Source organism: Corvus kubaryi, unplaced genomic scaffold, assembly GCF_017639235.1.
Source record: "Corvus kubaryi isolate FWS band 111438036 unplaced genomic scaffold, C.kubaryi_AGA036_p1.0 37392, whole genome shotgun sequence".
Taxonomy (NCBI): Eukaryota; Metazoa; Chordata; class Aves; order Passeriformes; family Corvidae; genus Corvus; species Corvus kubaryi.
Genome location: NW_024581131.1, coordinates 3107456 through 3131313, shown reverse-complemented (window position 1 = coordinate 3131313; position 23858 = coordinate 3107456). Strand labels below are relative to the sequence as shown.

The 23858-nt window shown below is 39.9% G+C and overlaps 1 protein-coding gene across 4 annotated transcripts in view; it reads right to left on the bottom strand.

Moving 5' to 3' along the window:
• The window catches only part of OTOG (otogelin), a 95412-nt gene extending 73835 nt beyond the window's left edge, over positions 1–21577 (bottom strand). For all 4 annotated transcript variants that reach the window (XM_042038669.1, XM_042038670.1, XM_042038672.1 and 1 more), the window contains exons 1-15: positions 21483–21577; positions 21326–21386; positions 21175–21229; positions 19884–19974; positions 12610–12702; positions 12230–12384; positions 11714–11832; positions 11132–11337; positions 9468–9598; positions 8441–8547; positions 7415–7524; positions 6506–6631; positions 5258–5366; positions 4379–4425; positions 3745–3890 (exon numbers count right to left, since the gene is read on the bottom strand). In XM_042038669.1, coding sequence (XP_041894603.1) covers positions 3745–3890; positions 4379–4425; positions 5258–5366; positions 6506–6631; positions 7415–7524; positions 8441–8547; positions 9468–9598; positions 11132–11337; positions 11714–11832; positions 12230–12384; positions 12610–12702; positions 19884–19974; positions 21175–21229; positions 21326–21386; positions 21483–21534 — 1608 coding nt within the window. In that variant the 5' untranslated portion in view covers positions 21535–21577. The remainder of the gene's footprint in view (positions 1–3744; positions 3891–4378; positions 4426–5257; positions 5367–6505; positions 6632–7414; positions 7525–8440; positions 8548–9467; positions 9599–11131; positions 11338–11713; positions 11833–12229; positions 12385–12609; positions 12703–19883; positions 19975–21174; positions 21230–21325; positions 21387–21482) is intronic.
• Positions 21578–23858: the final 2281 nt, after the last annotated feature.

Here is a 23858-nt window from a genome sequence, read left to right as displayed (position 1 = left end):
AAATATCAAAATTATACAGTGAATAGGATCATTCACAGTGCAAAGAGATCGGAACGTTCAGCTTAAAGATTTACACTTTTATTCAACTCTGACTTTTACTGGGACTTCAAATGCTGCCCTGATTGTTGAAAACCATTCCTAGAGCTGCAAGTCGCGCTACCATGTGGCTCTGAGAGATGCTGAACTAGCACAGAGTAGATCATCTGTCAGCTCAAGTACCATGGACACAAGTGCACACCTCGGTGTGTAAAGATTAAAAACTACATGCAGAATTTCCCTGTCTCTAGACAATAATGCAACAGTGATCTTTCACCGGCAGAGGAAAAGATAAAATGAAACTTGAAAATAGGAGGTTATAAAAATAACTGGAGATATTTCATCAGCTCAACCATCTCTCCTGGACTGAATGAAGACAGACATCTGCCCTGTGAAGCCACGTACTTGCAGCTTATCTTGCTGTCTTGCCTCTTTACTAAGAAATTAGGTTTCTGTGCATTTCATTCAGCAACAATGGATACAAATTGACAATACGGTTGGTCTTTTAAAAAGCTGAAAATAAAAGAATGCCTGGAGGCATGCAGAACAGAGGAGAACCAAGAAAACAACCCTCCACAGTATGTACATTACTACACCGTATCAACAAAAGCTTTATTATTCCTTGAGGCTTAAACTGAAGGAGAAATTCTGCCTGACAATTGTTCTCTGTTCCAATAGACTGTTTCTTTCTCAGCACTGGCCCTGCCAGCTTTTAGCAGGTGTTTTCACAGGAATGGCCATTTCTCTCACTAGACTCTTAAAAAAAAAAAAAAAAATCTATATTCAGAAGACCTTCTCATCATACAAACTACAAAGCCAGTGAGGCTGTCACCTGAAACTCAGATAAGGTTAAGCTGTGCTGATCACTTGACTGATTCTCCTTCCAGAAAGTGCTTAAACAAAATTTCACATCGTTTTGAAATAACCTGTTGCCTGATGACTGTTTATGTCACCAACTCTAAGGCTCAGGATGACTGGATTCTTTGTGATTCAGAAAGCTGAAATCTCCCCAGGTATTTTCTTTCCACATTTTCTAGTCTGCTTGAATGAGATGGGAGTGATAAGGCTTTTTTAAGGAAGCACATAAAATCTCAAGCCATCAAGAAATATGAGATTCCACATTACAAATCTTTTAGCTTCCCATTTCAATTCATTAATTTTTATAAATGGGAAAAAAAAAAATAATGGAGGGTGCCTGGGGAACTGAAAAGCAGATCTCCTGCCAAGTGGTACCAGCTGGTTGATAATTAGAGACTTGAATAGCTGCACTGAAGCCCCAAATTCTTGCATTATACTACACAAACTGTTCTCACTACCCTCTTATCACCCGTACACTGATAATTAAATTAGCAGCATGTAGTTCTGGGACATATCCCATAATCCTCTGATTACTCTGTTAACATCCAGAATGCTTTACTCAGACCTCTGTAAAATCTATGCCTGTTAGGGACTGATCAGGTTACTTTTGTTAAAGGCTAGGTGAGGTATGAAGCCCAACATGCAGTAAAAGCCAAGAGAATCTGGTTTTTTTCACCTACAAACCACCTGGACACAAAGACACATTAAGAAAAGTCACAGAGTGAGGCTGAGGAAGAATGCAAGAGTTACCACAAAGCACTCTGCAGTCTCACCAGCGCTGCAGAAAGCCAACTTGTTTGGTTATCACTTTCCCCAACAAAAAGTAACCACAAAAACTAAACCAAAAAGCGTAATTCTGTCTGTTTGTATGCAGAGTGTTCCCTAGCCCAAGGGAATGAGACACACATACATACTACGCACATTATCACAGCAGATATTTGCTCTGTTAATTGATGGGCTTTTCAGCAGGTCAGGCTGAAAGGTACTCTGCTGTGAGCTTCGGCAAGAAGTCACTTTGGCCTCAACTCTCATTTGATATAAAAGTTGCCTAGACAGTTTCTCTGGGGATTTCCTTTGCTTTTCTTCCATTATATAGTTAATCTATACTATGCACAACCACCTTTCTCAAGCTTCTTGGACCCTGCAAAATTCTAAGACTATGACACTGAACAGATGTATGCCTATGCCTATGTTTTGTTTCACATATATTCCTTTTATTTTTTACTTCTTTGAGATGATACAAACTTAATCAGCTCCTCAGGTTTCCAAGGTTAGCACAGAATGAAGCCAGCCCAACTTGCTGAAATAAAACCAAGCTAACTCAAATAGGTACTTGAAGGGGGGAATTCTAACAACAACCAAATACATCTTGAAACAGCTTCAATCTTCCTATAAACAGGAAATTCTAGCAGGATCACAAAAAAAATGCACACAGAGGTTAAAGTGTGGAAGTTCTTTAAATGTGCATGTCCTTGCCAAGACTTCATTTCACAGGCCTCACTGTAACACTTCTATCTCAAAGAGCTGAAGGCTGTTAGAGTGTTATACAGAGATTTTATTTTCTACCCAGGAATCCACTTTTTCAGCAGTGGTAACTTCTAGGCCCTGTCACATATCTCATCTAGGGTCCTGATACACTTCTCCTAGGAACCATAGAAGAGACATTTGTTTGTGGATCATCAAGTTTCAGAATATATTTGGTTTCTATCCAGTTAAGCTATTTTTCTTACCTCTCAACTTCTACCACTGAGATGGGGGCACTCCCTGCACTCAGTCTCCAATCTCCTACCTGGACTGCAAATAAAACTTTCTATTATAATAAACTTGTCACTGCAACTTTATTCTAACTTTCTACTTAAAAGTCTTTTCGGTCATCCAGAGAAGTAGGTTAAAATGCAGAAAGAGAAAACATGAAATATGCCTTTATAAAGTGTAGCATGACAACTGATATAACCATTTCATTTCTCCAAGGAAATCTCAAGTGCATGAACAATAGAAACTGCAGAGAAAGTGACTGCAATCATTAATGTAAAAGGACTTACAGAATCACACATTTATTTAGAACACAGAAGAAAAATAATGTAGCTACCTCCACAGAAGTACAAAGCAAAGGTGCTAAATCTGATTTTATGTGAATTATGTAATAATGTGGGCCTAACATATATAGATGGTCTAGAATCATGGCAAAGTCATATTTAAGGCTATATACACTTCAAATGCTGGTACAGTTGCTTCTAAGTAAAAATTATTACAGAAGGCCATTGGAGACAGAACATAAATCTGGCCAAGATACGAAGTCTCTCTCCTACGGTGAATCCAGCAGCTTGGTAATCATGACCTTAGTATAAATGTGGGCCAAATCCTGCCCTTATATGCACATGTAGAACTCAGACAGTGAGAAAAGCCTGATTCGAGAAAACAGCTAAGTTCAGTGCACTACATTTCCTGTACCATGTATGAATTTTAAGATCTGTTCTATCTTGACATAACTGCCTGAAAATTATTAGCCCTTTCAAGACTGTAATAAAAATGAAACTCTGTAGTCAAAAACCTTACCAGTGCTCCATACCTCACACATAGTTTTATAATACATGCTCAGAAATGCACATACAAGACAAATGAAAGAACAGGTCTTGGATGTAAGGCAGACAAAAATATTTGGTGACTTCTGTGTACAGCATCAAAAACTTTCAAACACAAAGTAGTATCACACCACTTTTAACAGCACCCTTAGGATCAGCTATACACATGCACAGACTTGTAGCTTGCTTTTCTTTTTAAATGCTTTTTTTCCCCTCCACTAATAGCCCCTTCAGGATATAAACGTTACAAGAAGGCTGCAACTCTTACCTGTCCACAAGGAGCATTTTGCAAGGATACGGTGAACATTCCAGAGGTGCGGCTCTTTGCCAGAATATATTGGCAGGTGGCTTGGAAAGTGTATTTGCGCCCATCAAAGGTCATGAAATGGGTGTCTCCTGAAACGGAGCATTCAGCTGAAAAACATAATAAATAATGCATGTAAGCATGTAGTAAAGGTACTAATCATAGCAATAGCTCTACAGTTCTAACTACTGGTGAGCTCATACACTCTGATACATTCTTTAATTTATAAAATTGTATTTATGTTACAACCAGGTGTTAGGAACACAGTTAGGAACTTCAACTTTTCCTTGCTTTTGTTATGGAGTTCCCACCTGATGCCAGGCCAGGATACCTGAGCAGCTCCTGCCCCAGAAAGGGGCAATAATGTGTGTCATCCTTATGTTATGGGTACTGGATTTGTGGCTCGTAAGACTGATTTTCAGAAATATTAACACAGTTACCTGATAAGCCAGACCATTTTAATATTTAATCTGTGTGTGTAGGTTGAAATAAAAATGCAAATACATAGTGAAATACCACATTAAGATCTAAAAGTACTATTTTACATGAAATAAGAATTGAGTTATCAAACAGTTAAGTATTCAAGACTTTGACACACCTGGACATGTAAGATTTGTACAGATCCACTTTCCTCCAATGCAAGTGCTGAAATCAAAACAAAGTTTTCATACTTTTATTTTCTGAGTAATACCCAGCTGTCCCTCAGTTGTTCTTCATGGATTCCTTCTCTATGGAATGAGCAGCAAGTGTCTTGAGTCTTACAAAAGGGTACAACAGAGTTATCAGTCTTTAGAATGCCTGGAATCTTGTCATGAGGACACGATCACGTGAAATTTAATCCATGCATCCAGTATCACTATTGTTTCTTTTTAGCTCCTTAATAACCATTAGAAAAGCTAAGGATTAATAACATTGAGAAGAATAAGCACAAGCACTTTGAATCTTATGACTTCTAAAGACAGAATTATTATGGGAAAAAAGTTGCACATCTGCAACTTTTTTCAGTCTAGGTGATCCAATAAAAGGCACTTTCTTGTACTACAAATTTTTTTTCCAATTTATAAAATTAACTTAAGAAATTCCAAAACAGCAGCTTAATGTCACAATTACATTAGGGTCTTTATGTCCAAGTGAGACAATAAAACCAGGAGACAAAGACGAAGTAGTTCTCCTGTTAAGATTTTGAATTCTAAATTATTTTTATTTTTAAGGGAGAGTTCAAACCGAAAAAGAGCACTAAGTATTAATAGTATTCTCTGCAATATTTGTCATTTTCTCTCCTTCCACATTAATGCCTCAATAGTTTATCTTTTCCTTAATTGCAAAAGATACATAGAACAACAATTTTTGTATGGAGAAATGCGAGTACATATCAAGTTTATCCCATTTCTAAATGGGATAATGGGAAATGGGCCTTCAGGAAGGCCTATGATCATTAAGGGATTTGGTTCACAATGCAAAAAGAAAAATTACTAACCAGTTATTACATTCTTCATAAACCACTGAACCTATTTCAAAGAAACTTCCATGGTAGTCACAAGGACAGTCCATAGGCTTGACACACAATTCATTTTCATAAATTAAGCCTAGAAGGAATAAAATAACAAGGAAAAACTGAAATATCTATGCCAATGGCTGACAGAGCACTAACAATTATATTCAAGAGCAACACAATGGTCATGTATGATAGTAAAACTCTAGACTATTTGTTACTCATTTTCACCAAAAAAAGGGTGCATTTGAATTATATTAAATGAACTATATTACAGGGATCAAGTGACTAAATTTCTCAAGATACACTAAACATAGTGCAAATAACAAGTATTTAATACCAGGTGAGAGGGAGAGGAATCCATGCATACACAAAATAACAAACCCAAATATACAAGCTGTGCTGCTTTGAGTACCTTTGGCTTATTTTTTAACACATTTACAAATCTTTGCCTCTGTGGTCCTTATTTTACTGAAATTTTTTTTGCCTTTTTTCATTATTACTATAATTATTATTATAATTCTTTTCTTATCAGAGAACCAGAAGCAAAAAAGGCTTTACCAAACAATAAAAAGCATAACTTATGACATATACATATAAGAGGCTGGATTTGAAGATCCATGGCACAACTTTCTCTGTCCCCTTTTAGACAGAATTATGTAGCCTACAGAAGCTAATTATTAGGTATTGGATATTAACATCTATTTTGGTGATAAGGGCAAAGTTTTGCTACAGGCCACACTGCTGAATACCTCACTTGCCAGGATGAAACAACAGTCTAAGAGCCTCGCTATCAAAACCTGTTTCTGGCCACAGGAATGAGTTTTATTTAGGTCATGGTTTTGAGCTTTCCTAAGCACTCTAACCAGGAAAAAAACCCAAACAAAATAAACCCAAGCGACCAAAACAATCCTCCCCCTACCAACAAAAACCATTCAGCAACCACCAAAATCAGGAGGGTGGCTGCCCTGTAACAACACAGCAAACCCCATTCTTTCACTGAAATTGTGCAGCTCTGTGGATCTGTGCTGAAACCCATTCCTACATTTTACAGGGAGGAAAAGGCTCTTGTCAGTTAGGAAAACAAGGTCAGTTATCCCCTCTCTGTTGGCACTCAGTTTATAAAAGAGCTCCTGGGAATGCTTTATTCTAGTCGGGTCATATAGGGTGTAACTTGGGGAGGAACCTGGAAGTTTTACGGAATCAAATACAGTTTTGAGGAGCAAAACTCACCATCTGGGCAGTAGCACCCATCAATGCAGTGAAGCTCACTGCCAATGCACTGTGATTGTTGGTGACAGGAAACAGGGCAGCAGTTGATGCATTCACTGTAGGTCAAGGGCTCAGCACAGGTAATGGCTGAAATACAGAAACAGGCAGAGAAGTAGAGCTACTGCCAAAGGGCTTAAATGGATTGCCCATGTTTCTTTCAGGTATTTCTCTTCTGGCTAGTCAGTTGAGTATCTGTTCTCTACATAAACTTTGTCTAAAACAATGGCTTTCCTAACACACAGAGAACTGACACATATTTATATATTCCCACTCGCTCCATTTAAGGTGCATTAAGAAGGAATAATCTTAAATTACACTTTCTCTCAGCAGAGCTATTTAGATATTCAGACCATCACCAGAAGTGGTCAGAACACCCATTAACAGAGATTTTTTGGAACCACAGGGGAAATCTCCTGTCATGGATGACAAAGCAGTTTTGGTCCTGTGTTCCAGGCAAACAAATTAGGTAACCTCTTTCAAACTTACTTTATGTGACTTGTAAGATGTCTTATGCAACTGCAATTTAAGTTTATTTTTAACACTCATGATACACATTTTCTGTATCACAAAGCCATGAAGACTTTGACAATATTTGAAAGAGCAGCTCCACATAAATAAAAAGGTTTAATTACCTTAAAGAACAACATTGTAATAAGCTTAGTGCTTTAAAGAAATATGGTACAAATCACACATATTAAAGAGGAAACCCATTGCGTTTGTGTAGCCTTGAAGTGAGTTTGACTCACTTAAGAGCTTCATTAAGGATGAATCCAAAACTGGAGAATGGCAAAGAAGTAAAACTATGAAGGACACCCTTCTCAAAATACCATGAGCAAGCAGCGTTTCCAAGTACAAGAGCATGGGCATTACCACACTGCTGGAAGTGCACACGCCATCCATGAAGTGGCTTTCCTGCCTGGGCACATGCTCTGGCATACTCAGTGAGTGCTCGACACCAAGTTGCATCATCAGCTGCTGACCTTACACAAATAAAACATGAGACATTATTGTGTATCTCCATTCAAACATACAATCATAACCTCATGAATGCTCCTGCATTGCATCCAACCATGCTGTTTGAATCTACTTCAACAATGTTCTAAAGTATTGTGCTGTTGGACTAGGTTAAAAGTCTTAAAAGGATAAAAAACTTTCTGCCACACTTGAAGAGCGATCATCAATGTAAGTACTAATACATTTGAGACCTGACACTATTTTCCTGAATAAACCCACAAAAGCCAGAGATACAGCTGTATAAGGACACTTCAATAAAGGTCTTGATTTTTACAGAAGGAAAAACATCCTGCAGAGAAGTCAGAAGAAGGAAGTGTAAAATTTCTACCAGTGAGCCACCAGGGTACAAGAAATGGAAGTTATCTTCTGACCTGCCTTGTTTTTTTTTAATCTAACTAGTCAAAACCACTCGGACCAGCAATATAGCAGGTTATGAAATGGTAGCATAAGTTCAAATAGTTATCAAACTCCTCTTTTCAATGGATTATCATACAGTTTGAAGAAGCCAAACAGGCTCATTCACTGTGACTTTTTGTTATAGTTAAAAAGGCTGTAGAATGGCAGAAAGCACCTAAGGATGTTTCACACTCAGAATCAAAACAGATGACATATTCAAGGGACGTAGACTAACACATTAGGAAAATATCTGGGCCTGGCTTTGGCCATCCTTATACCAAAGAAAACAGGAACAACTCCACAGCATTCCACAGCAGTAAAACTAGAACAAGTGAGAAAAGCAAGATAACAGCACAATGATAGATAAAAACTTACATGCAGAGAAAGCCACAAATCTGTTCATTTAACATTTTTAATTCATTCTTATGATAAAAGGACCATGGCTTTTTATAATAGCTTTGGAATTAGCCAAAAACATTCACTTACATGCAGAGATCATTTGTGCAGCTTGCCATAAAAGAAAGAGGACTCACATACTCATGACATTGCTTAAATGGGGGATGTAACAGGATATTACACAGAGCATACGCCCTCTGAAACGAAAGAGACAGCTGTTGTAATGAGGTTTTCAAAAACAAACATAAGCAGAATAAAATAGAATGCTGTGGAAAATCAGAACAGACATCTGTCTGTGTCTAGGAATCACTTTCCTCTCACCAAACAGAAGCAGTGTTAAGCAACATCTTGCTCTCCATGCCAAAGTTTCCATAACACTGAATCTTTTATCCAAGGTCATGTCGGTGGTAGTAAAATATATCCCTTCCCCAAAAAGAGCATAGTTAATTTTGCAACTAAGCCAAGACGACCTGAAAAAAGCCTTCATTTTAATTAAATTACACAGTAAAAGGCAAGAGAAATAAACCCTAGCTGGCATCAGCTTCTGTTTCAAAGCACTTTAAGTTAAGGGTTATATCCTGAAAATACTAATTAAAAGGAAAAATTACTTCAATGTCATGGAAAAAAGCAACAATAATTGTCTTTTTAAGCACTGGCAAATGAACTGCGCTCTGGCTCTGGTTTTGCTTCCCTGCTTCTTTCTATCCTTCCTAAAGGGAAGGAATGTGTACTAGTTCTAGAAGAATCCCATATTTTACAACTTGTCACTCATTCAGCTTCATAGTCAAACACTTCTATTGGCTGTTATGCAGACAGTATAACATTTGAAAAGATCAAGAATTAAATTCAGAAGAAAAGAGGGGCAGCAGGGTGGAGGGGAAATGATTACAGGACAAAGGAAGATCTGCTGCAGTAAGTATTTTAATTAACCTCTCCCAAAAAAAGGTGCAAATATTTCCAGTCTCCTTCATGGCTTAAAAGTTGTCAAATTATTCACTGAACATTCAAATTAAGTCAAACTCTTGTTCCAATTAAAATCACCAACTATGTCAATAACCCAAATGTTGATCAAAATTGATCAATGTTGATCCAAATGTTGATCAATGTTGATCCAAACCTGCAGAGATTCATGGCTTTGTGTCAGGCACGGTGGTTCATTGAGAAGAGATTTATCCCAATCGGGTGTTCCTTGTGGAGGATTTTCCTGCCAGCTCTCTACGAATTCTGTTACATCATCTGTCAGTTTTCCTAGACAAGACACACACACACAGAGTCACACAGTGACTTGGCAGAACAACAGTGTTTCTATAGGGTTTCCCAGGGAAACGTTCCAATGATCAAAGCACATCAAGAAGAGAACACCTAACCCTTCTTACTACTAAGTGAATAAGCTGAAATCAATCTGGTCCTTTCAAGAAGCAAAAAATACTTTTAAAAGGAACTACAGAGGTGGGCTTTAGGACAGCAGAAAGTACCTTACTCAGGCAAGGAAGGGCTTTAAGGGAGAAGGACTACACCTGCCTTAGTCATCAATGGAATAAAGGAAACAAAAGCTTTAATAAATTGTACAGACATAGGTCTATGCTGTCACTTTACAGACAATTGCCAACGGGGAGTCTAAAACTCAAGAAATATGAGGCATTCCTGAGTCACTGCAATGGTACAAAATGATTGTTTGAATTAGCCAAATTATGGGTGTGACTCTTATTTAAGTAGCAATGTCCATACTAGGGTTACACCAACTAATCCATCATTATTATCATCATCCACCTAGGACAGGTGGAGACACTGATTACTTCTTGGATTGCCCACACATGCATATCTTACCACACCTTTATTACTACTGCTCCCCAAGCTAAGTGGATAAAGCTCGTGCACAGTGAATTCACTTGTGCTACAAACGCAGCTTTAAGGGACTGATACACTGAGAAAGGTGAGAGGGGAAAGGAAAGTCTCTGGGGAAATGACCCCTTGATCTTGGTATTAATATAAACAACTTGATTTAGTGAGCAAAGTATTAGTGGGGGTAATAACTGCTAACAGAGCAGGGCTGGTGCTTTCTGGAACTGCATGGAAGGCATAAACAACAGAGGAAACCACACTCACTCTCTGAGCTTTGAAGTAGTGCTCTACAGAAATATCCTCAAGAGGAGGAGCCAACAGTTAAACAGCCCAAAACAATGATTTCCAGAAGTTTTTACAGCCTAACTTGAGATACTTTTAGGGGACCTGATTTTTTCCCTGCTTTTCTTTTTCTCATTTCACAGATATCTTCACTCACTATTTACTGAAATCCAAGACTTTCAGAAGTGTCTGAAGTTGACATTGAAGGATCACTGGTTAATTCTGAAAGCGTTAACACAAATGAAATGCCAGATCAAACAGGATTTGACAGTTTTCATTAATTTCATTTATTAATTATTGATTTATTTCCAATAGCAATACCTCAGGCTTGCACAGGCTGGAAAATTTCTAAAAGGGCGGTGAACATTTAAAAACAGACTTTACCTTTCAGGTCCCAGGAAACTGGAGCACAAATACCACTGTAGGTAATTGAGTAAGACAGCTTTAAGATCTTCCTCCCTACAGCCCCATCTATATTGAAACTTGCTCTCTTCACCAAATATCACTTAGCAGAAGTATTTCCGTATCATATTTTCCATTTCAAAAATCACCCATCTTAAATTCAATCAGCATTACAACTAAATACTAAGTAACATTTAGCTCACCTGAAAAATAAACCCACCACATTACAGAGCAGAAAGTACTTTAAATACTCACCATAACTGGTTTCCAGATCATCCTGCAGAACAGCATTATTGTTTCCACACAGTCCGTGGGTTTTGCCCAGGTACTCTGGCGCCATTTTAATGTACACTGCAGATGCACCATCCCAAGCCAGAGTAAAGGCATACTGGTGCCTGACTAGGAAGTATCCAGCTAGCTTCTGGATGTGTAAGTTTCCAATAACATAAGGTAATTGTACTCTGGAATGACACAGAACCAAAAATAGTATTACATTAGAAAATGTAACCATTAAAAATAAATTACTTGCTGATGTAATGACTTCCTCATACAACTGAAAATCCCTGATGGAAATACTGAGTAACTCCACTAAACCACATGAATTTGCAAATAACAGCAAAAATCATGAATGCCAATGATTATACTTAATTCTATATATCACTGATTTAGGTATCACCTTCCTCAGACACTACTCAATAAATGGAGGGTAAATGTTGCAGCTGTGGTCTGGGTGCTTTTTCAGCCTACCAAGGAATAATTTTACATCTCTGTTATCAAAATGGTACCATGATATTAACTCCAATGTAACTACAGCATTAGAAGCATGACTGCAATTACCCAAATCCTTTATAGGTGACTTCACTGCTCATCTTTATCTGTTCATCTCCAGAAAAGAATAAACTAATGGACCTTTTGCAGGAATAAGGAGAAGAATGGCATTCAGGATCATTATTCACCTGCCAAATAAAATCACAAAGTCAACGTTTTAATCAAATTCTTTGTAATTCACAGTAACAGAACTAATACCACCAAATCTGCATTCAGCATGGGAACAAGAAGTTTGGTCCCCCTCTTGCGGAAAAAACTGAGTGGTGTTTTCAGAGCCATGGTCATGGAGTGGTCTTTTCACAGCTTTGAGTGAACAAAGCAGTCTTTGGAAGGACACACAGTCTTTATTCCAGCTGTTTACATTTTACACTATCATAACTGGTAGTCCACATCATGTTAAAATCACATATAGGTTACATGATACAACCCCCTGTTATCATCTCAAGTTATTTTTAATCTCTTAAAATGAATACATTATTAGCATGCTCAAACAGTTCAAAGGAATGTAGAAATACCATTCCCTACCTGTATGGAAAAGCTCTGTTCATCTAACTCAGTGTGTCTCACAAGGGCGTATGTGGATTTCCCAGAAAAGTAATAATAGAGTCCATCAAAAGTTTCAAAATTATATTGGCCCCATGTCCTGCATATATGATCTCTTTCAGCACCTGTGTTATACACTAACAAAAGGAGAGTCACTTGAGACATAGCACTGGTTTTTTGATACAAACAGGAGTTGAGATGGGGCAGTGCATGCCAACATGCTGTGAAATATAATGACATAAAAGAAAGGATAGAGAAAATGCTACAGCATGAAGGGAACCTTTAGGCAGAGAGTAGTCATTGCAGCACTGGGAGCACGAGTGCAATCCCAGAAACCCAGTCAGAGTTCTCTCTTTACACACCTGTCTGGCATCTCGGTCCCGTCGCATTAAATCGACTGCAGTTGCACAGCTCTCTGTAGACACACTCACCTCCATTAAAACATGTAATTGAATCTGAGTGGAAAAAAATCAAGGCATGTAAAAAATAAATTATGATAGTTTTCTTTCTTAAGACCAAGTTCTTTCATGGAATGTAACTCTGAGAATGACAGGAGTTGCTAACTTAGCATTAGTGTCCCTGAGAATCCAACCAGCCCAACAAAAAGGAAACCCACTGCGATAGCTTCAACTCAAGTTATACAGCCAGATTAATAAATCTACTGCACATTTAGAGAAGCAAAATCAAAATGTCTGGGACATCTGTTAGTCTGACATGTTTTCAGTCCTCTAAGTAATGAATAGAGGAAGTGAACAAGTACTGCGCCACAAAGAAGCCCAGTGCCTGTATCCTTCCATGAGTAACACCCTGTTGGTAAGCTCTGCCAGGATGAGAGCAGACTGCCTTAGAAATACAGATGTTCCAAACCCAGATGTGTCTCTTTACCTGTTGCCCTCCTTCCATCTTACAGTTTCCAAGTACACCAACCACGAACATTTTGCATAAAGACACATATCCCTGCAATTGACAGTTTTGGGTTTGGGGGAGGGAGGTGATGGGTTTTTTTAATTCCTATTTTCCCTGGGAAGATCCATATCAAAATACAACAAAAGTTTTCACAGTCTAAAGAAAAAGACACACAAGCAGAAACAAAGTTTGCTGTTAATAAATTTAAACTTTGTCATTAAATATTTTTTTAACAATTGTGATCCATTTACTTATTTTGCTAATATTTGCTCCCATAAAGTCTGTTTAGGAAATTATTTTAATTTTAATAATTTACTAGTATGCCATCATAGTAGTTTTTGTACTTTAGAATACACACTGAGATTGCTTTAGTTGCAGAAAGCAGACAAGCTACTCAGAAGAAACCAGTCTTTTCTTTATCTTTAAAAATACATCATTCTTGAAAAATAGTCATAGAATGATTTGGGTTGGAAGGGACCTTAAAGATCATCTCTAATTCTTTGGTAGCTTAAAAAAGCAACCAATCCCACGAGACCAGGTCTCTCAATGCCCCATCCCTCCTGGCCTTGAACACTCCCAAGGATGGTGCATCCTCTCCTTCTGTTAGCAACTATTCTAGTGTCTCACCACCTTTATAGCAAATAATTTCTTATTAATATCTTATCTAAACTTACTCCCTTTCAACTTCAAGCCATTACCATTTCCATTTGCAATTCCATTATAAATACTAACTAATTATTTAAAGACTTTAAAAATATCCAAACAATTAATTTTGATTTCCTTGGTTTCAACAAGTACTCTCTTACCCACCAACAAATAAAAAATAAAAGCCATGTTCAAAAGAACAAGGCAGGTAGACAAAGTAAAAGGCAATGCTTCTTTGCCTGCTAGCCCAACTATCCAGCTCTTTTCCCTGCCTGGCCAGTGTGAGGTCAATAAAAATAATGCAAGCAGCATGCCGAAAGGTCCCTACTTACAGTGACTGAGCCATCTCATTTACATGCTCACAGTGACCAATCTTGTCAATAATGCAAAAGCCTGTTCCTCTTGTCAAGAGAGGCAGACATTGATCTCTTTCATCTTGAGTGTTGTGAGACCTGTGTAACCAGAGCCCTGGTCTCTGTTCTTTGCTTCTCTAAGATTATGCCCTGTTGCCTGCCCAGTTACAATAACATGCTATTAGGCTGCAAGTCATGTTCCTCTGAGCTGTAGAGGAAGTTAACCCCCTTCTGATGTTTTGGGTTGAATGATTCCATTCTAAGCATGGCTCAGGTAACCTGCTTCAAGCCATGTTTGTTCAGATTGTGCAAACAGTCAGCTGACCTGGGGACCCTTGCTGTCACTGGGAAGGATCTCCCTGGCTCTCTTTTAGAGAGAAAGGGTATTAGTCAAATCTGAATCAAAAACCAAATGACTCAATCATGAGCATTTTCCTCTTTATAAAGACCTCTTCTGTGTGTTACGATTCTAATAAAGTATGACCATCTTAGTTGTTGTATTTTATATCCCTTTTTACACCACTGTAAACTGTCTTTCCTTACACTGCATAGAACAGCTGTGTGTGCAAACATTAGTTATCCTTAAGAAGGTAATGAGGAAAGCAGCATTGTTTCAGATCACATTTAGCACTCCTACTACTGTAAATGTGACCTCCTTTAATCATGCAATTCTGCTCCATTAACACAGAAATACCTCCTAAAGAATTCTGAAAAAATATCCTGTAACAAGGGGTTCATTCTAATCTTTGTCGTTAAAGGAATATGACCTCTCCAAGTAAGATAACACAGATGACCACATCAAAAGTTTATATCTCCCCTAGAAATGCGAGAAATTTTAATACTTGCAGAAAGGGAAAATACATGAAGATTAAGTAAAAGCTAACATTAGGAAAGTTACAGAAGAATATTTTGTCCTTCATTTACCTGAAAGTGACACCTATTAAAAACTCCTCAGCTCCTCTTTCCCCTTTGACATTACGCCAGTTGAGTGCACTGGGTTGGAATCTGAAACTGAAAACTGGTGAGACTTTTCTAGCAGAAAATGGGAAGCCTAAACAGCATGATTTGACTCACGTAACTAATAATGGGATTTCCAATCATTGTTGCCACCAGAACTTGCAAATCACCCTGATAGCATGACCACTGCTGTGATGAAGCAACTAGCCTCAAATTCCTTCTTTATCAAATAAGGTGAAGACTTGGCATCATCTTGCAGCACAGGTCTGAATTCTTCTCTGCTGTTCTCAGCTTAAATACTCTAACCCCCTGGTAATTACTGAACAGGCTACAGCCCCATGGATAGGGCTGTTTTAGTCCCTTGAGCACATAGACCCCCTTTTAAATTCTTCTATGAGCAGTAGCAGAGCCTCGAGCCCATTATTGAAAAAGTGTGACTGTAATCCAGCCCATTGGCACATCCCCACAAGGGATTCTGCAGAGCAGTGTCCAACCTTCACACAGAGACATTCCTTAGTAGCATCATCACAGCTGTTCAAAGGCATCTTGCATCTTCATCAAAATACATATTTGTTTTGAAATACTATTATTGATGCAATGTATTTAGTGGGTTTGCATCTCTGATATTGTGCACATTTAGCTTTATCTGCTTTCTTACATTACTTCTTCTCCAATGAATACTTAAGTATCTCTTGAATTTATTTCAGTTCTAATTGAATGCTATGTCCTGGCTTGCTCATCCATGACTTGGTCTCCTGATCTGACATGCTCATTAGGAATAAAAGAAGTAATTTATATAGTGTGGAGCCCTTCAGCATGAAGTGAGATACAGTCACTACAGAAGTGCTCTCCTCTTGGAGCACAAGGAGGTACCTGCAAAGAAATCTTCTCTATGTATTCCACACAAAAGTTAAGATACTACATCAAAGAGATATGTAAACTAAAGTTTTTTCACTGACTGTGCAGATTACCATGCACATCAACTTTGAAATTCTTGATTTTTGCTTTAACTATCACATGAATACAGATGCTCAAGCCCAGGTTTGACCTCAAAGTAACACACCATTATCACCAGTACACTATTAATTCTTGAGTATTTGCGCCTGATGTGTACCTTCCTATGAGTATTTTTCAGTAAAACATTTAGTACTTCCTTGTGCTACTATTTTTTCTACTGTTTAAAACACAGCATGAACAAAAATTGCTTAATGCAAAATAGTAGACACAGGTTTCTTTTCAGGACATTCACTACTAGATTCACTTGGACAGAAAAGTTTAAGAACGAAAGATTAATTAAGAGATCTGAAGTGATAAATTTTTGCTTAAGCAAGACAGATACAAGGTCCAGCCCATGCCCTCAGTTCTTATGATTCTGCCTAGATATCAACTTTTACCCAAACAGTTTTAGAGACTTGGAGTCATTTACAGAAATAGACAGGAATCATACTTTTCAGAATCCTTTAAAAATCACACATTTTAAAAGTTCTATGCAAGAGTTGAAGAGTAGTTCACTTGAAGAGTCTGAAGGTAATCAAAGTATTAAAATTATGAATTATTTAAAAATCAACAAATTTTATTCTTGAATGGAAAGGTGAAAAAGCAAAGCAGATCAGGATAAGAATTTGCAAGAAACTTCAATTAGATCTAGAGCCACACATAAAAAAGCAGCAGTTGTGCTTAAAATGTAATATTTAAATTTTTGCAGTCAACAACCTTGAAATTCTGTATTTTGTAACTCTGCATAATTTCCTCTGCACATTTCTCTAGGTGCAAGCTTTCAGTATTCCTTCAGCTAGGGGAGAATTAATACAACCAGTATTTCTGGCGTTATTTTTTACTCTTCAGCTTCATAGTCCTTGAAAGCCCCTGTCTGCAGGTTTTCCCCAGCATACAGGCTTCAGCAGGATGCAATACAGCCCAAGGCCAAGTACCTCATTGCTCTTAGCATGTCAAATTTACCTCTTTGGGATTCTGAGGTGAGCGAGTAGGATGTAATTTTAGCCCTTCAGTTCCAAGAGCCTTCCAGTTAGCCACATATTTTCTGCTCTGGTACACCCCCTGAAATCAGTTCTCAAGCACACATTGCAAGGGACAAGCATCTTCTGTGGTAACAGTGTCTCGTGCCTGCTACAGCATTTCAACACAAGAGAATTTGTAGCATTTAGAATGTTAGAAATTCTCAGCCGCAGCCTGAACACCTCCAGAAATAATTTGGTTTGCCTGTCCCAGGCTCTTAATGCTTTAGCTCAGGAGTTTTCTGTTTGGGGTTTTTTACATTTGTTTGTTGTTTTTTAATTATGCCTGAAAAATATTTGTGTGGAAGGAAGTTTAACAGCTATGTAAACTACCTGTTAACTTCGCCAATTTTTCTGATAAACATTTCAAATCCCAAGTTCCCTGGCTACAAGAAACTAACACAGAACTTATCTCTTGGCATTTGCTTGTGCTATACCAACTTTTTTGTTCCAGTGACAGGTAAGACATGACTTAAGACATTTCACTTTCTGAAATGCTTTCAATTGACTAACACAACACAAAGGTAAAGAGATCTCTTGCACAAGTCATGCATTCATTCCACGTAAAACAAGTTGATTTATCTTTATAGAGTAACAGAATACAAGAAAAAATGGCATTGCAGCAAGAATTGACTGTAGTAGGATGAAATATAAAACTGTGATTATAGTGAACTTATAAGTACTTCAAAGAATAATTTTCTTAGAGACATTGCTCAAGTAGAGAAAGCAGCTGACAGCCCACCTTGCTGTTTTGATTTGGGTTTCTATTTGCTCAGGTTTTTTAAACAGAAAAGTTTTATTATTTCATACATCCCCAGACATTTGCAAATCCCACTCCATGGGCAGAGTTATAGCAGCTTGCATCTCTCTTTAAATTGGAGAGACCAAAATGAAAACTATTTTTCTAATTATTTAGAGCATTGTACAAAACAGATCAGATTATTCTTTTGTTTTGTTTTTTTAATGTGTCTTTCACATACACAGACAAAAATAGACTCCATTTGCCACACACTAATTTACTGTGATTTAAAAAGGAAACTTCCACTGTTTAAAAGAGCTTAATAATACTGATTTTATTTGCCTTCAAGGACAGGTAATCATTAATAATTTTTAAGGCATGTCTTCAACAACATTGTCTTTCCAAAGCAAGTACATCAGAAATGGAAAATCCATATGGAATATCTTTGCCTCATAGAAATACAAATTAGAAAGAAAACAAAAAAGTTTGTACTATCACATCTACAGAGAGCAATAAAACCTAATTCTTGCCATCATAACTGCACCCTCCTTTAGAAGCTTAGCCATGTGATGAGTTAGCATAAGACATTTACAATCATTTTGTTCTCCCTCGTTCTAAATTTGTTCTGCCATTTCTTAAATATTAGGCATATTTAAGAAACTATAAACTTGCACATAAACCCTTGACAAAAGCTTTTTAATAGAAGTCTTGCAATGAGTTTATGTCCATGGTTTTTACTGCACACTTGAACAATAACACATCTTTTTTCCAGACCTGAAGCAAAAAATGAAATCTTGTAGTTTCATTAAAGAAATTTTCACTAGGCAAAAACTAAACCCAGTGAAACAAACTATTATTATGACAACAAATTTCTCAGCATGATCTGCCTATCTTCTCTTTGTAAGCTGCTTCATTTTGTATAAAAAGAGCATAACAACTTCTTAGTCAATAAGATTGTGCAACCCTCAAAAACAGAGGAATTTTTACTAGTACAGAGTGCTAGGTTTCTAAATCAATTTTATCATACACAATATATCTACAACTTTTTCAAATTCTGGAGAGAGATTCATAGGTAATAGTTTTTCTTGGAGCAATATTATGCTTCTCTAAACTCTGGTATCCTTCCTCCACATTCAGCTACATGCTCCTCAAAAGCTTCTGAAAACAGTGTGTATTGAAGGCATTAAAAGCTTTTGGAGATGACACAACTCTAATCACAATTGAAAAAGAGTCCATTCCACACATTAGTCTTGCCTTTTGTGCCATAAAGCTATGGGATGCACATCCAGACTATTCACTATTATGTAGGTCCCACATCCAATGTGGTCAGGCTGACTGAAGAGAAACTAAGAGGGTTTGCATCACTAACTAAAATTACTCTGAATTATTTTGCTTCATTCTTCTCCTTTCTACAAGACAAGCATGACCCGGACCCTTCTGCAGAGCTAACACAGAGGATCTTTACCCTTCACCAAAGATACTTAAGCCCATCCACTTCACTTCTGAAAATAAGACAAAATCAAAAAAAGATGCCCATTCCTCAAGCAAATGCCCACTGCTGCAAGCTGGTGGCCAAAAGGACCTTATCCTGCTAACCCATAGATCATCACACAGAAAACACCTGTAGGTTACCTCAGCAAAAACAAACAAACAAATAATCTCCAAGCACAGAAGAGGTACTGGACACAATTTAGTATCATCTAGACAGCAATCCACATCGTTATGTGTATCACACTACAAGAGCAGATTTTCCTTCTGAAAGTTCTTTATTACAAAACCTGCAGTTAGGAACAGTCTTTCAAGTAATCAAAACAGAACCAGGTGTAAACTTAAAGTTAGGTGAAGCTCCATGACAAATTTCCACTCTCCTGGGGACTTTTGAGACCAAACAGGGTAGAGCCTCCTTATCATTAAGGCCTGTATTAGCCATTTTAGGATTTTTTTCTTCCTAAGAATGATTAAACAACACAGAAAACAAGGGACAGCTGAAGTCACTTTATGTAGAAACATAAATAACTTACTGGATGGTCCACATTTCATACTGTGAATTCTCCTGTTCTGAGACAAGGACATTGTCGTAGGTGAAGTGCTATAAACTGCCATTCCAGACTCCTTTCAGAAAGAACAAAGAAATCAGCAGCTATAAACAAGACACCTAAAAGTCTCTTCAGTCTGTCAGTAAATTTACTACTTTTAGTAAGACCATTGCTTCATACTGGCTTACTATAAAATTCCCAAAAAACTCCACCATAAAGTAAAAAGTACACTCTATTCAAGACTCCAGTATGTTTTCTTTTTCCTTCCTCCTAAACGTATTTCCTACTGAAGATTTCTGTTCAGTAGGCTAGTCCAGAAAGAAACAAAAAATGTATTACTAGATCTTGAATTCTTCGTGGGAGAACCTAAATCCAAAAGTATTTGCTATTATTGGTGGTTGAGCTGGTTACTTGTTTGCAGTTATGTGAAATCTTTTCTTTGCTGAGCGCTTCCCAGAAAGAGCAGGGAGAAAGCAGAAAGAAAGGTGACTCCCTCTGAGGAGCCACAAACAAGGACTACAAAGCAATCCTCCCTTTTCCCACCCTCAAACAAGGGAGTGGGAACCACACACCCTAATTACATTTCAGCAACATGCCATGAGTGACACAGTCGAGTTGCCAAGATAAACCACATCCAAAAACCTGAGTGCAGTGATGTAGATACCCAATACTGCCAGCTCCTTTACCTCTACTGAGAGGCAAAAAGGCTTCCACAAAGCAATTATTACTGGATGAGCCAGACTAGACCTCAGCTTTGCCTCGAGCAAGGATGCTTCGTACAACACAAAACTTCTGGAACAAGCTAAAACTCTAGATACAGTCATGCAATCTTCTCTCGCTGCTTAAACACTAAACTTTGAGGACTGACACTCCTCGTGGCTGGGATAAAACACACATTCGAGGGCAAGTCCTGAAGAACCCCCAAGAGGAGAACAGCCACCAAAATTACTGATGGTGTCACAGCAATGTACAGATATACTGTAGCAAGATACAAGAAGCACATTATCCTGATGACAACCACAACACCCATCCCTCTGTCCTGCACAGCCAGCCCCCTCACAGGGGTCTCTCCCGGCGGCGGCGCTGGGAAGCCCGGCACCACCTTGAGCTCATCAGCCCCACGAGCCCTGGAGGCAATGTGGTGGATGCTCTCTTCCCGGGGCCTCCCCAGAGGGAAGCCGCACATCCCGGTGGCCTGATCCCCCAAGGGAGGAGTGGCAGCGCCCGGCCCCGCGGTACCCGCCCGCCATCCGCTATGCCCAGCCCGCGCCCTCACCTGCACCGCCGCGGCGAGGCCGCCCCTGCTCCGGGGTCCCGCGGTGCCGCCTCGGCTGAGGGGGGAGAAAAGAGCAGGGTTGGCTCGGCCCGGGCAGCGCACCCACCCGCCCAGCCCGGAAAGGGTCCCGCTGTGCCCGGCCGGCTCTCACCTGGGGAGCGGGGGGTCCCCTTCGGCGGGGAGCTGCGCCCGGGCACCCCACGGAGACAGGGCTGCAAGGCAACGGCGGCAGGTTAGCGATGGCCAGGACTGCCCTGCCCGCCCTCCCTCGCCATCCCACGCCGCTCCCTGCCCGGCGGGACACTCACCCGAGGGCAGCCAGGCGCACAGCAGCGCCCCGAGGAGGAGCCGGGTCTCCATGCGGGCGGCAGCGACTGCCCGGGGAGCTCCAGCCTCTACCTATGCCCCGAGCTCAGCCCACCCTCCCGGGCGGGGCGGCCGGGGGGTTTATCCGCACCCGCCCCGAGCCCGGCCCTTCCCCAGCGCCCACCCCGGACACCGCCCCTCGCCAGGCAGGGGGGTCCGGCCCGGCCGGCCGCTCCCCCGCGATCGCCTGTCCCTCCCTGGCCGTGCCCGGCGCTGTGACCTCGCCGCCTCCACACGTTCACTTCCACTTTTCTGCCCTCCGGGGCTTTGGGAGACTGTTCGTGTGCCGGTGTCTCGGCGGCAGCAGCAGCAGCAGCCGGGACAGCCGCTCTAAGCGCCCACTCCGAGGCGAGCGGAGCCGGGGCTGCTCCCACAGCTCCTGGGGATGAGCACGGACCGAGCGCGGCCCGGAGCCGCCCGCTCCTGCTGCAAATCTTGTCCGTGCTCAGCACGGAGCATTGGCCCCACTGAAACAGGTGTCAGGACTTGAATAGCGACAGACTTAAGTAAGACATACACTGAATGCAGCATGCAGCTAACGTGTACAGATGGTTTCCATATCTTCTGATAATTTTTTTTTGTTGTACTATAAATTCACACTCTGGAGCTCTCTGTGGAGCCTTTTCCATGTTTATTCCTCCTCTTTTTTCTTTCTTTTTTTCACCCCTTATGATTAAATTTGCTTCCTTCCATTATGTTCCTTCCCTTTTCTCTCCTCCTATCACTGTTACCTTTCCTCTGTTATTTTCCCTTTCCCATCTGCTGCTGTCTCTCTCCCCATCATTCTTCAGGTTTGCATATCTTATGACAGAAGCTTTAGAAGCTGCCCATACCAGGTGAGAAACTGTCTCAGATAAAAAGGGGCCTTTTCTGACTGCTTTGGGAAGTCTGTTAACAGTAAGTCATTAAAAAGATCTCTTTTCTGCCTTTGTAATTTGTCCCTGTGGATTGTGTTTCTTGTGTTTCATTTCTAATGAAATGATGGAAAACTAGTGATGTTTTCACTGAGAATTCTGTTCCCTCCTGTAAGTGTTGGAGGGAGAATGTGCATGAGAGAAAAGAACGTGAGGAATAAATGATATCCTTTAACTTTGACACAGCTTTTTCCAAACAACCCCAAACAGATTTTTAGAATTGTGTGCTAGCCTCAGCCTATAGCAGAGCCAATCTGCTCTGAGTGCAGCATGTGCTTGGCTTTGGTGCACTTTCTCTGATCCAGGTTACATTAGTGGAAGTAGAGAAAGTAGATAAAAGCAACAGGAATCAAGTTACACCACACACACTTTAATGTATTTCTTTGCCTACTAAATGAGCTGCTCACTTTATTCATTTTCCGTTAATGCCACAAGTAGCAAAGAAGAGTTGAGGCTAATTTAGATGCAATTTGATTTCTTCCTAGGAAAGATTTCATTATCTAAAACTACTAATCAGTCGTAATTGCACCATCTTTTAATGTGGTGCATTTGAAGCAATGAAGACTTCAGAACCATCTCATAAATTTCCTGATTATCCAGGAAACCCTGCTCTCTCTGGAGTTATGTGGTTAAAGGTGATTCTGCTTGGAGACCAAGAGACTTGGGTTAGCACGTCCTCCACTTGCCACCCTCCTGACTGCAGAAGTCTATGATTTTGTATTACAGTAGGGAAAGTGGGAGAAGAACCAGCTCAAGACAAAGTAGTATGAAAGAGATTAGTCTGAAATAGGTTCCTTTTCAGGTGCTCCGAGCTTGATTCTTCTGCAGTTACTCACAGCAGCCACGTCAGAGGTTCTATTTATAAGCAACAACACTCTTGTTAGTGGGAATGGCTGGGGGAAGTCAGATTTAGACAGTGATGCATCAGCTTCACTCTGCTTACCTAAAAATAAAGAAGTTGAGATTATTTGCCATACAACAATTTATTGAAGCAAATTTTTCTCCTCGTTTGGGCTTAGATTTGTTTTGTTTTTAACCCGTGTGTTAGTATGCTTTAAATTCCACATCCTCGTGCTTTCCTTAACTATTGGGGTTAGTGACACGCATGCATACCTACAAATACAGGAGAGAAACTCGTATGGGAGCTCTGTGCCGTTAGAGGAGCACCAGAAGTAAAAATCAGCCCAGGTAGCACACCGCGGGGCGGGGGCCGTGCACGGACGGATGTTTAATGTACTTTTTCTTTCTCCACCGTTTCGGCCGCAAGCAGCCCAGGCCGGGGGTCGCAGGATGCTCAGCTGCTCATCCCCTGCGCTGTCGGGAATACTGGAGGGGGCGGCGGGCGCGCCTCCCACCGCCCCGGGGCGCGGCCTCGCCCGCGCAGCCGCCCCGCGCAGCGCCCGC